This window comes from Xenopus laevis, chromosome 9_10L (genome assembly GCF_017654675.1).
Source record: "Xenopus laevis strain J_2021 chromosome 9_10L, Xenopus_laevis_v10.1, whole genome shotgun sequence".
NCBI classification, from domain to species: domain Eukaryota; kingdom Metazoa; phylum Chordata; class Amphibia; order Anura; family Pipidae; genus Xenopus; species Xenopus laevis.
In genome coordinates this window covers 14,586,163-14,600,891 of record NC_054387.1, presented here as the reverse complement: position 1 = coordinate 14,600,891, position 14,729 = coordinate 14,586,163, and the positions used below count along the sequence as shown (strand labels likewise).

The 14,729-nt window shown below is 37.1% G+C and overlaps 1 protein-coding gene and 1 long non-coding RNA gene across 2 annotated transcripts in view; one reads left to right on the top strand and one right to left on the bottom strand.

Moving 5' to 3' along the window:
• gata5.L (GATA binding protein 5 L homeolog) overlaps positions 1-6,506 on the bottom strand; it is a gene marked incomplete at its 5' end in the record, with an annotated part of 31,415 nt that extends 24,909 nt beyond the window's left edge. Inside the window, 2 exon segments of the mRNA NM_001086362.1 lie at positions 3,558-4,143; positions 6,402-6,506. Of these exon segments, the coding sequence (NP_001079831.1) occupies positions 3,558-4,071 (514 nt within the window).
• Positions 1-14,729, top strand: part of LOC108700924 — a 147,332-nt gene that overhangs the window by 93,058 nt on the left and 39,545 nt on the right. The gene's annotated exons all lie outside the window — the stretch shown is intronic.

Below are 14,729 nucleotides of genomic sequence, written 5' to 3'. Positions count from 1 at the left end.
ATCAATTTAGAACAGTTTTGAGGATCGGCGACCCCTCCTCCCAGAGCTGCTTTAGAAGGTGAAAAATTACAATATTAGAAAAATGGTCACAAATAGAAAGTGATTGGAAAAAGTCCTTATTTCTGGTGATCTATCTGAAAACAAGTAGTTGTTTGAAGGTGAACAACCCGTTTAAATACAAAACATAGGTTTCTAGGCAGAGGAATTCTATCATTGGAGAGAAATAGCAACATTGTTCCATTATTAGGCTGCAGCTTCCTCTCTAGAATGAAACTGTTTCTTGTGTTCCCACTAAATGTAAATGCGAGTTTTTTATTATACAGATCCTGTACTGCAACTGAAAAACCTTTTATATTCATAGAATATTGACAAATATTTCTCCGTGTAAAGGCTGAATAAGGGTCACTACAATGTAACAAGCGCTTGTGCAAAACGAATTCCTTCTCACGTTCCCTGCGCGTGCGACTTTGTGCGCGGATTTAATAAAACGCTGCTCTAAAACCAATTCACGCGCCGCTAAAAACGGTGTCCGAGGCTGAAATGGGCTCAGAGTTTAATGTGGAACATAAGCCTCTGATTATTACAACAATCACTGTGGACGGGCTTTTTATTTTAAGACAAAAAGATGGGAGTTTTTCCCGAGTTCAGGGTAAACGTTTTAAAGAGTTAAAAAAAAAAAAAAACACGATCCATGTCTGAAACGGTATCACAACGCGTGCCGCACATTAGCCATTTCAATGTGACCCTTCTATATAAATAATAGTCCTTATACGACGCCTTTCTAACGATAATGTCGCTCGCCATAAAGCTGCCCAGGCCTGTTACTAGTTGCCATAACTTTACACATTATTTCTGTTTAGTCTCTCTCAGTATCAACGACCTCACGGGTACGTACCGCATAATAATCGTTCCGACTAAATTGCAGCCTCTCTGCGAACAATGGAGTTTTAAATATGAGCTTCACAAAAAGGGAGGATTCCAGCTCTGCTGTAGAACATTACAATACAGTGTGTACATCAGATCATAATCTCTGGATTATATTCACCAGATCAGTGTCATAATTTAGTCTATTGTCTAATATTAATATAGTTCATGTTTTTACATTAAATTAGTTTCATGTATAATTGTGTACATGACATCAATTCCTTATAGAACATGAATACAGTGTGTATATTAGCTACATTTTCCTGTATAATGTTAATAATAATAATAATGGTATGTGTACTGTAATGATTCAAAACAAGTTATCCCAAAACTCTCTTATATTAAATAATAGGCTTTTTTTTTTTCTTTCAAAAATCATGTTAAAAAGATAGGTATACAGACCACCATCTTTTTAACATGATTTTTGAATAAAGGCTATTTTTTTAATATAAGATAAGAGTTTTGGGATAACTTGTTTTGGTTTTGAATGATTATACCCTTGTGAACTGGGGGGCTTTATCCCAAAAATCATGGGCCCTTTTTGACAGTCCCTGTAGAGATTAGTATCCCATTATATACATGTTTTCTATGTGTGCTGTAATATCTACATAACACATACTATAACTAGTATAATAATATAGCATATACATTATATCAGTGTCTGTACATTATTGTGTACAGTCAGTTTCCTATATAACAGTGTTCATTAGTCCAACACTCTGTATAATAAGAATATATAGTGTACACTGAATCAGTTTCCTGTATAGCATTAATATATAAATAAAAAAAATATATATATATATATATATATATATATATATATATATATATATATATATATATATATATATATATATATATATATATATATATATATAATATAAAGTTTCGTGTATAGCATAAATAGTGGGTAAAATTAATATTGTGTGTAATATATATATACAATATACAGTTTTGTGTATAGCATTAATAGTGGGGGTACAATATTGTGTGTTATATATATAATATATACAGTTTTGTGTATAGCATTAATAGTGTGTAAAATGAATATTGTGTGTAATATATATATAATATACAGTTTTGTGTATAGCATTAATAGTGGGTAAAATGAATATTGTGTGTAATATATATATATAATATACAGTTTCTTGCATAGCATTAATAGTGGGTAAAATGAATATTGTGTGTAATATACTGTATATTTATATAACATACAGTTTCTTGTATAGCATTAATAGTGGGTAAAATGAATATTGTCTGTAATATATATATAATATACCGTTTTGTATATAGCATTAATAGTGGGTAAAATTAATATTGTGTGTAATATATATATATATATATATATATATATATATATATATATAATATACAGTTTTGTGTATAGCATTAATAGTGGGTAAAATTAATATTGTGTGTAATATATACAATATACAGTGTGTGCATTAGGTCAGTCTCCTGTATAACATTAATAGTGTGTGTACATAAGGTCAGTTTGTGTAGATATAGTGTGTACATTTGATCAGTGACTGTTTACATGTCTATTAGATTTCCTATATAATATGAAGTGTGTACATTAGAGCAGAATGCTGTATAATTTTAATAACAGAGAATGTACAGAAGGTGGGGGTTCTTTGGTGTGTGCATTAGTGTATATAGGAGTTGGGTTATGTGGGGTAGTTTATACATAGTCATAAGTACCAGTAAACTCTGATCACATGGAAAAAGAAGTGGGAATATGGGGGGTTTCATTTATTCACAGAACACGAGAGAGACCCTTGGGGTCCTGTAATAAACGGTAACCTTGTCAATTAGTGAATTGTATTATTTTAGATCCCATGAGTGTATTGTATAGAGGTACAGTGCTGGGTATAGAGTGGTAGAGCTACAGAATAAAGGTATAGGACTATATGGATTTTTGTGCAGCATTAGAAACTCTAACTGACAGGCTGAGATGGGACAGTCAGGTTGGCAAAACAGCCAGGTCTAGGAACTTCAACTAACAATTGCTTACAAAAGCAGATTTATCAGTGAAAAAATGTGACCTTATAGGTAACTTGTAATGTCGATTAATATTTTTCAGTGTCAGTTTCACTTTAAATTAATGTTTATAGTATGCTATAGAATGGCCAATTCCAAGAAACTTATCGATTGGTCTTCATTATTTGTTTTCTATGTATATATATATATATATATATATATATATATATATATATATATATATTTTTTTTTTTTTAATTATTTGCCTTCTTCTTCTGACTCTTTCCAGCTTTCCAATGGGGGTTGCTGACTACAAACTTATAGTTATTGCTACTTTTTTTATTACTCATCTTGCTAATCAGACCTCACTGCTATTCATATTCCAGTCTCTTATTCAAATCAGTGCATGGTTGCTAGGGTAATTTGGACCCTAGCAACCAAGTTGTAGACATTGCAAACTGGAGAGCTGCAGAACAGAAAATGAAATAACTCAGAAACCACAAAAAATAAAAAATGAAAACCAATTGCAAATTGCCTCAGAATGTCACTCTCTACATCATAATAAAATTTCATTTAAAGGTGAACAACCCATTTAAAGAATAATTATGATCCCCCCCTCTCAAGCTGTTCACAGTGTGGCCCCATGTACTCACCCAAGCTGGATATCCTCCCCGGTAAGGGCTGTCTCCCCTGCAGACTGTGCAACATGCTCCCCTCAAAGTGTCCAGTTGCCCAAGAAGGGGGCATATCCGCGCCCACATAGGAGTAAGGGCTGGGGTAAGAGCCAGTTCTCACCAGTGTATTTCCATACTGGTCCCTGGCACTGCCACCCATGATCAGGGGACTCTGGTAGCCACCGTCCCTGGCACTGCTGTTGCCCACTGGGGGGCTGTGCGAGTAAGAGAATCCGCTGGGTGTGTGGGGGCTACTGGCATTGAACGCGTGGCTCTCGTTGGCAGTCTGTGCCCATCCTGGGTGGTTGGCCAGATGGTGTCCCTGGTGGGCAGTGTCGCAGGTCTGAAGGTAGGGCAGAGACTGGAGCATGGCTGGCATCCTGCTGGTGGGCACATAGACCGGGGGGCTGCCCGTGGAGTGCAGGAAGTTTGGGGTGTCATGGGAGTAGGCCGGCTGGGCATGGTTGGCAGTGAGGGCCAGGCTGGGGTACATGATCCTCCGCTACAAACCTCACAGCTCCTGCTGAGCCTTCCTACCAGCGACTCCGACGAGAGATTGGCTGAGCTGTGGGAACAGAACAAGGGTTAATGTGAGAGGGACACAGCCCTGGGGGAGGGGCAACACTGCAGGGGCCAAACTCTTTAGCCTGGGACTCAGGCACCTGAGAAACACATCAAGAAATCCTGGGAATTCTCACTCGCTCTCCACTCATAGCAGTATATTCCACATAGTGTCCATAAATCCTGGGAATTCTCATTATTTCATAGAGTTATGATAAACAAAGGGAATCCTCATTAACACATACAGATCTATTCAGTACTGGATATTACTGTCCTATACAATAACAGTCACTACTGGGAATTACTAGCCCATTGAGTTACATGCAGTACTGGCAATTACTATCCCATCCATTACTAGAAATTACTACCTCTTATATTTATACTCGGTACAAGGTATTAGTAGCCTATAGAACTATATTCAGTATAATACAAACTCAGAATTATATTCAGTACTGGGAATTACTATCTCAGATTTATATTCAGTACTGGGTATTACTAGCCAATAGATTTATATTCAGTACTGGGAATTACTAGGCAATATAATAATTTTCAGTACTGGATATTACTAGCCCATTGAGTTACATGCAGTACTGGCAATTTATATAAAACCCATACATTAATATAAATTACTACCTTATATATTTATACTCAGTACAAGGTTTTAGTAGCCTATAGAACTATATTCAGTATAATACAAACTCAGATTTGTATTCAGCATTGGGAATTACTAGCCAATAGAATTATATTCAGTGCTAATCATTACTATCTCAGAATTATATTCAGTACTGGGTATTACTAGCCAATAGATTTGTTTTTAGTACTCGGAATTACTAGCCAATAGAATTATATTAAGTACTGTGTATTACTAGCCAATACAGTTATTTTCAATACTGGAAATTACTATCTCATAGAATTATATTTAGTACTGGGTATTACTAGCCAACAGAATTATATTCAGTACTGGGTATTACTAGCCAATATAATTATATTCAGTACTGGGTATTACTAGCCAATATAATTATATTCAGTTCTGGATATTACTAGCCAATAGAATTATATTTGGTACTGGGTATTACAAGCCAATAGAATTGCATCCAGTACTGGGAATTATCTCCATCCCATAAAATAATATAAATGATATGAATCCTCCAATACCATAAAACTAAAAAAAACTCTCACAGTTCCACTCAACGTCAATAATATCCCACAGAATTAAAGTTCGGTACTGGAACTGCACAAAAGAAAAATACTCCCATAGCATCCAGGGATGTTTCAATATCCCATAAATCTTAGAAATGTTTTCGTTCTATTTTATTAAATAAGAATTGAGTCCATGCATGGACTCTCCCCTTACCTATAACCACTGACATGGTGACCCTCTACTGATGCAAGAACACAATAATTCCAAATCAATTAATCCTCTGCTGAAATTATACTCCGATATTTCTCTATTACACCTGGAAATTTCAGGTCTATACACTGGTGATGTGTTGGCCCATTCAATTATACTCCTGCAATTCCAATTAAGTTTGGGAACCAGACCATTTGATATTCTCACAATGAATAAAAATCTGGGAATAGTGGTTATTCCATATACACCAATAGTAAGATTCGCTAGCGGCTGTCATTATTCTGATTATAAACCCCCCACTAAATACCGTGAATCCTGGCAATTCCAGATTCTGACTAGTCCTGGTTTACTCTATTCTACAAATATTTTCTAAAAAAAAGTCGGCCAAAGAGCCAAATAGAATAAAATTATGATATTATTGCGGGGATTCTCAGTTTCCTATGGGAATAATCTCAGCCAGTTATGGAGAGATTCCGCACAGACTGTTCTCTGGAACTTCTGGAAGTGGTTCTATACTCATGTGGTGGAAGAATAAACTGTTATTGCCTCAGTAAACTGCCCCTTCACATGTAGGTCAGTAATAATCCCCGGTACCCGCCTCATACTAAAATTCTCAGCTCTTTGCTGTTTGCATTTGGAGCCAAGAGAAATGCGCAAAGGCGCACGGAAGAGCTGCTTCCCAGGGAAGGGGAGGGGGTCCCGTTATCTCTCTGGATGCGATTGTGATACCGTTTAATAAGGGCTCAGGGTCCCATGATAAGGCTGGGTATAAAATCGTGTGGATGAAAGGCAAACATGAGTGTGGAGATAAGGAGTGAGCCCATCCCGGGTCAGCCTGGCCCATCTCGGCGTCTCTATCTTGCAGATAAGGAAGAGGCACTCGGGAAAGTCACATTTAGTCGCTCACTCACCGTGGGTTCTGCTGGGAATCCTTTGGAGGGGCTTGATCCAACACTGTCGGAGTAAGATCCTGCGACTGAGCACTCTCTTTTGGAAATAACTGCAAGGGCCCGCTGCTGGCAATTGTATGGGCAGGGTCACGTGACGCCTGTGAGAGCGGATTGGCGACTGTGCAGCAAGGAGCGGCGACTTGGCGACTGCACCACAGCAATGGGCGCACAGCAGACCGCAGCGACTCAGTCCAACAGGCGTCTGGCACCTACAGGGTGGGGGTGGGGTTGGTAGCCAAGTGGCTAGTATCGCCTGTTAAATCGTGCGAGTCGTTTATGTAAAGAAGAGCAGATCGACTGCAGCAGAACAGAAATGGATTGTACTGCAACTAAAGGCGCAGGGGAATCTACAACTTACAACTGTCCCTCCCTGCTGGGATCCAAGTTCAACTGTGTGTCTGAGATTGTATATCCACTGCTAAAGGTGTGGTGTAATAAGTGTATAATGTAGGCAAAGACATATACACTAACTGCACATAGCAGATAAGCACTGGCCATACAATATGTACACAGCAAGCAGGTTTTATATCGGACACATAATGCACTGCATATAAACCCAACACTTGTTACATATACACATGGGATACTGGCGAAAATAAATAGAGCTGCCTGAAGTTATGCGAATATCGTGTTTATTATGTGAATAGAAGCAAACTACATGTTTATATATATTTCATAGGGTAAATATATTACATAGGCTGTATATGTATATATTTATGTGATTAGAAGTAAACTACATGTTTATATATATATATATATATATATATATATATATATATATATATATATATATATATATATATATATATATATATATATATATATAATACACAAAAGCCATGAATATCTTGTAAATTATATCCTTATAAACGGTGAGTTCTGATGTCATCAGTTATAAACGGTGAGTTCTGATGTAATTTCAGTCACATGACATACTGAAACTTGTGTATTATAATAAATAAAGTACCCCCAGTTGTAAAATATGAGGATATTAAAAGTAACCTCGGAGTTCCATGACCTGTATAAAAACACTCGGCCTTCGGCCTCATGTTTTTATATGGTCATTAAACTCCTCAGTAACTTATAATATCCTTATATTTTACAAGAGGGGGTACTTTATTCACTATATTATGTGATTAGAAGCAAACTACATGTTTATATATATAACATAGGGTAAATATATTACATAGGGTGTATATGTATATATTATGTGATTAGAAGCAAACTACATGTGTATATATATATATATATATATATATATATATATATATATATATATATATTACATAGGGTGTATATGTATATATTTATGTGATTAGAAGCAAACTACATGTATATATATATATATATATATATATATAGGGTCTATATATTATATAGGGTGTATATACTCAGCAGGGTTAAAGGGGTTCTTCACATTTACATTAACTTTTGGTATGATATGGAGAGTGATATTCTGAGACCATTTGCAATTGGTTTTCATTTTTTATTATTGGTGGTTTTTGTTATTTCGCTTTTTATTCAGCAGCTCCCCAGTTTGGAATTTCAGCAATCTGATTGCTAGGGTCTAAATTACCCTAGCATTTGTTTTGTTTTTTAGATGGGGTCAGTGACCCCCCATTTAAAAGCTGAGTCGGAAGAAGGCAGCAGATAATTCAAAAACGATTCAAGTAATAATACTAAAACTAAAAGGTGAACCACCCTTTTAATGAAGGATGCAATAAATTAGATAGACTTGTAAGAAGAAGGCAGCAACTAATTCAAAAACTATAAAAAATAAAGAACAACTGAAAAGTTTCTTATAATTGGTCACTGTATAAAATACTAAAAGGTAACTTAAAGGTGAACCACCCCTTTTAGACAGACTTGTATAGTTAAAAAACACAGGAGTATGTGCCTGATATCATGTCTGTACATAATACTAATGAGCACATTAAATGGGTGTTGCAGAAACCTCTCCCTGACACACAGTTTGTGCAATGTTTGTATTTCGAAAATTGGATCCAAAAAAACTGTATTTGGCTCGGTTATTATACCAACAGGAGATTTCTATCCGATACAGATCAAGTGGTTTGTTCAAAGTAATTTGAGGGATTTTTCAGTAGTTAAAAGCGACAAGATTTCAGCGTCGGTCTGTTTTCTTCACCTTACCTGGCAGACATGGGGTTAAGTGTGAGACGTCCCCGAGTGATTGGATTTGATACATTGTCCTTAATTACTTTAGACTCATTTCAATGTCTATCGAGGTCACACGACTTCATTACTGGTTTAAATAATCAATTAACTTGGTAAATACAATTAATACGCGCCCCAATCCTTTAACCTTGGCTAATTGAATTAATGGTACATCGAAAGGGATTATTATTCTGTATTTAATCTTGTGTAGGAACCCATCGAACATGTTTAATGATTGGCCCGATAACTCTGTGATCCAATTAGGGAATTCTAAAGAAGGTATCACTGAACCCAGAGCAATGGAATAACTCCGAGTAACACACATTGTATTCAGTACTAGGGTGTCATTAGCACTATATCCCTGTAAACTAAATGACTGCAATGTGATCGAAACGTTGTACTGAAAATATGGCTTTGCAATAGATAATAGATCAATGTGATTTATAAGCAAATCAGTCTAATCAGCGCCTAAACCCATCCCAGACTCTCTCCCGTTGTTATTGTACAGATTGTAATATATTAACTATAGAATCGTAATAGATTTTATATATATATATATATATATATTATATATCTATAAAGATATAGATAGATAATATATAATCTTCATTATTTATTTTTTTAATCGTTTGCCTTCATCTTCTCACTCTGTCCAGCTTTCCAATGGGGGTCGCCGACCCCATCTAAAATCAAATTCTCTGTAAGGCAACAAATGTATTATTGTGATTGCTGCTTTTGATGATTCCCTTTCTATTCAGGCCCTCCCCTATACATATTACAGTCTCTTATTTAAATCAGTGCATTGTTGCTAGGGTAATTTGAACCCTAGCAGCCAGGTTGTTGAAATTGCAAACTGGAGAGCTGCTGAATAAAAAATGAAATAACTCAGAAACCACAAAAAATAGAAAATGAAACCCAATTGCAAATTGTCTCGGTATTTCACTCTCAAAGGTGTGATACAAAGGTGAACAACCCCTTTCTCCTGCGCTGAAGGCTCATTCAGGCCACTGTATAGTCACTTTTGTGCTTTAATAGGTACTGTATGTGTAACAGAATAGATCCTGTCTCATACCCACTGTAAGCAACAGTCCTGTCCTGCTTTATGGCTGAGATTCTAGCTATCTTTATAAGGGGCTCTTTTGTCACCCATGTATCTCAGTAGTAAGGAGCACCCTGTGGGTTCCAGTATCTGGTTTTATGAAAGCACAATGAAAGGGCCATTGGTTCCCCCTACTCTCTTAAACATACACATGTCAATACCTGGGACCCAAGCGCTGGCATCTCATTGGAGCGATCCATGTATCACACTATGGGAAGGTCTATTGTATCAAACTGGGGGTGTACTGATCGCAAACTTGAATAATTGATTGCTACCAATTAAGTATAATGATACCTACATTTTATATATATATATATATATATCAGTGACAGCAGATCCAGAACCCAACACGCGCATAGTCTGACCTGATAAGTGATAGAATAACTCCACAAAGGCAAATGTGTAATGTCTACAATCTTGTATTACACACTCTCCTCATGCCAGAGATACACAGACTGGGGGGAAGGTTATAAGGCAAGATATAGGGGTTCCCATCTACTCCACAATATAACGTTTATATTCATTTGTGTATCTGCTGTAGTAGAATTGGGATTTAGCATCTGAAATAAAGTTATTCCTACTTATAAATCCATCTGCTACCACCGGGTCTGGATATTTACTTCTGGTTTGAAGACTAAGCACTAATCTCGCCCCCCTTGGATATTTTGCTAATGTCAAGGGAGATCATAATATTTAAACCCCATAGAAATTGCCCCTCTGCACTGTAAGTAGAGCAGGAGGAGACAGTCAGGACAATACTTCATACAACCAATTTATAATGTTACTCATTATTCTACTCATAATAATAATAATAATATCATGATGGCAATAGGGAGTGTGTATTGTAAAGTAGAGGCTTGGGGATATAATGCAATTCATTAAGGATACATTTTATGAAACGCAGAAAAACTATTTTTTGATTTACCGGATAGATAAGTGAATATATATTCTATAATCTAGAACTTCCCTTCATCTCACTGGATACCTGTTTAATAAGAAGCTTATATTTAAATCGAAACGTCTGGTTAAAGGGAAGTTCAGTTTCCAAAACAATTTGTATTGTCTGCATTTTCTTTGGCGAGAGATGCAATTACGCATCGAATTGTCGGCCTCAAACACACTCGCATTACATTGGCCGCACTCACATGTTGCACCGACTGTATCAGCTGCGACTCATATGTGATATTCATTCAGGACATTGTATTAGGTGATATACATTAAATGACTTTGTATCCGTCTGCGGGAGGCGAATAGTCACACGGACCCGGCGACAAATGAGAACGAATTCATGTTACATTGTTCCTTATACAAATACGAGATGTGTGTATATCATGTATGTATATCATGTATGTATATAATGTATGTCTATCATTTGTGCATAAGCACTCATCTAGCTTTGTAAAAATGTGATTATTTCAGCGTTCCAGTCTTTCATTTTAAAACTTGCCAATACGCTACAGAAACGCAAGAATAGTTCGCAGGTTTTTGCTTCTTTGCGCCAATTCTGTTCTGTCGCTTTCTGTCCCTGTACCAGACAGTTGCACCAACATATAGGCGATCTGATGGCCAGAGTAGGTGCTGCTGTCCCACTCCCCCCCCCCCAAAAAAAAACTAGAGAACTAGGAGGCGGCTTCTGTTTTTGTACTACAATAGTCCTCAACTCCCAAGGCCTGTCCCAAACTTCTCCCATTGATTGTTCTACTACCCCTAAGTAGGATACTATGGGCTCTAAATTGGCAGTTGGAATATTCCTCAACTCCCAAGGCCTGTCCCAAACTTCTCCCATTGATTGTTCTACTACCCCTAAGTAGGATACTATGGGCTCTAAATTGGCAGTTGGGATAGTCCTCAACTCCCAAGGCCTGTCCCAAACTTCTCCCATTGATTGTTCTACTACCCCTAAGTAGGATACTATGGGCTCTAAATTGGCAGTTGGAATAGTCCTCAACTCCCAAGGCCTGTCCCAAACTTCTCCCATTGATTGTTCTACTACCCCTAAGTAGGATACTATGGGCTCTAAATTGGCAGTTGGGATAGTCCTCAACTCCCAAGGCCTGTCCCAAACTTCTCCCACTGATTATTCTACTACCCCTAAGTAGGATACTAGGGGCTCTAAATTGGCATTTGGAATAGTCCTCAACTCCCAAGGCCTGCTCCAAACTTCTCCCACTGATTGTTCTACTACCCCTTAAGTAGGATACTATGGGCTCTGAGTTGGCAGTTGGCCGCTGGACACAATTCTCACCAAATTATATCTTAACATCTTGGACAGGTCAGTCCTTGGAAGATCCTCACTACAGACAGAAATGTTGATAGTAGCCTATGAGTAAGTGCCCCAATAGGCCATCTCCTGTATTGTTTTAATGAATGGATTTGAACTTTTAAACCACTTTTTGGTTTATTGTTTTAAAAAAAACAATAGTCGCATATTTTTTATTTTGGTTATGTTTACATGCACCCATAGACTGGGGTGAACTGTGAGTATTTTTTCACGCTTTACTATACCTATTAATTAATATTGTTTCACTTGGTAGTGCCAATATTTGGCTGTTTGAACCATTTTTTTCCATTTGAGTCCTTGGAAGATCCTCACTACAACAGAAATGTTGATAGTTCGTTATATATTTCGTTTTAATCCGAAAGTGCACTTATTGCTTATTCTTGTTCATGATTCCAGGTTCCATTCATTATTTTTGGGATCTGCAGACATTTAGGCAAGCATTTCCCGGGAGGGGGGTGTAATGTACAGAAAGATATGGAGCAGACAGTTTGGCTCCCACAGAAGACTGCGCTAATCTCCTCCATTGTGATTTGTGGCTGATCCCAGCCTATGTCTCTGTATTATTCTTTCCTAGGGGAGAGGGTCAGTAGTACAGTAGCCCTACAAAACGGTACCGGTGCGTAAAAACAATTCTACAGCAGCGCCTTTTCTACTAATGGGAATTTTTAGTTACACAGCAGTCAATTTATGTTTCTGCGATTTTTTTTCGTTTAGTTCTTCGGCAAACAATTAGAAATGATCAATGTCGCATCAGTGTCACTCTATAATAATAAATCATTACAAATACAAAATATTGACTGGCACAATTTCTTTCAATTACTGGACATGATGCAAACAGCCCAGGCAGCGTTGCATCTCCGCTTATGCTAAATTCGATTGAATTTATTTAGTTTAAAGCTAGAAAATACCTGCAATGAATGTCCCAGAACGAATACAAACAAAATATGAAACGAAAATATTATTATTATAGTATTTCTATTGTTTCCAGTGCAATTTGCGCACTACTTAGATTATCAGAGATTAGATATTTTTTATTTACTTGATATAATGTTTATATTATGGTTAAAGATACATTTCGTTAATTTACAATTTTAAGTGGGACCAGAGGGGCTCTGCAAGGTCCATACCACCATAAAAAATATTATTTTTTGAATTGTGTTGTTCAGAATTTCCGTGTTGGACAGGCTGCAACTAGAAATGCTATATTATATAAAGCAGCAATTCTGCAAGGCGATTTATTACTGAGGTCGCTATTCGTCAGCCACTGCAGGGGTTAATATAATAAATACATATTTGTCACAGGAGAAGGGAATGATAAGGGTATAGGCAGCCCAGTGTCATTCTCTGCTCAACAAATAAAGTTTGTATATATGCCTGATAGCAAAGAACAGTAGCTTGGCTTACAATTAAGCTGTAGCTATAGGTACTTTTATGCTTGCATAGGGAGTTAACCAGTGTTCATGCTGTCTAAAAATTGGGAACAGTGTCCCTTGTACAGGGGATCAACACCTTAAAAGTTTTTGCATAATGAAAGAAAACAAAATTCTAAGCAAATGAGTCATTTTACATGAATTGCAAATTGCTAATTTTTAGTTCTGGTCTGATAATCAGCTTCTAGATAAAGATACAATGTACTGGGACCAAAAGCTGCTTTGTTCACAAGAGCTTCCACTATAGCATATGATTCCCCTTGCATGTTTACATGGAACAGGTTTAACATACACTGATATGTGCTAGTATATTCCTGCATTACAGACTCCAGGCCAATATCTTGTATGTAACCAGTGCTGTATGTTAGTGTAGTACACAGGTCCCTTAGTGTTATTGTCATTTGGATATACAGGGATCATTGACTGGTACTTTGAAGATTCATTGATTCTTATGGGAATATAATAGGCTTCTTGCCCTATTTCTAGGCAGCCAAACATAGCACTTACTAAATTTCCTCCTGTGCTATAAAGCTAAACTGGCCTCTGTTTCTCTGCTGCTATACACTGAACCATGCACCCATACTGTAATACTGCAAAACCCCAGCTTCATTTGAATGCATTTATAGTGAGTGCCTAGTGAACAAAAATGTAATGCTGATTAACTTTGATTACACATTCTCACTGATTTTAACATTGCTTGTAACAATAACTACTATTGAAACCTGTATCTATCTTGCTTTTTACTTTCTCTGCAGCACTGCTGGTTCTGGCTCCTGAAACAACATAGCAGAAGCCAGGTGATTAATAGACCGAGAGATTAATCGACTTTTGCTACATTGTTTTGAGTCAAAATCAAGATAAAGGAATAAACTGATACTGCTTACAATGGGGATCAGATATGATCTGTGCAGCCACTGGGACAGAATGCTCTGTTATACAGATAGCTAGAATCTCAGCCATAAAGCAGGACATGACTGCTGCTTACAATGAGGATCAGATATGATCTGTGCAGCCACTGGGACAGAATGCTCTGTTATACAGATAGCTAGAATCTCAGCCATAAAGCAGGACAGGACTGCTGCTTACAATGGGGATCAGATAGGATCTGTACAGCCACTGGGACAGAATGCTCTGTTATACAGATAGCTAGAATCTCAGCCATAAAGCAGGACAGGACTGCTGCTTACAATGAGGATCAGATATGATCTGTGCAGCCACTGGGACAGAATGCTCTGTTATACAGATAGCTAGAATCTCAGCCATAAAGCAGGACAGGACTGCTGCTTACAATGGGGATCAGATAG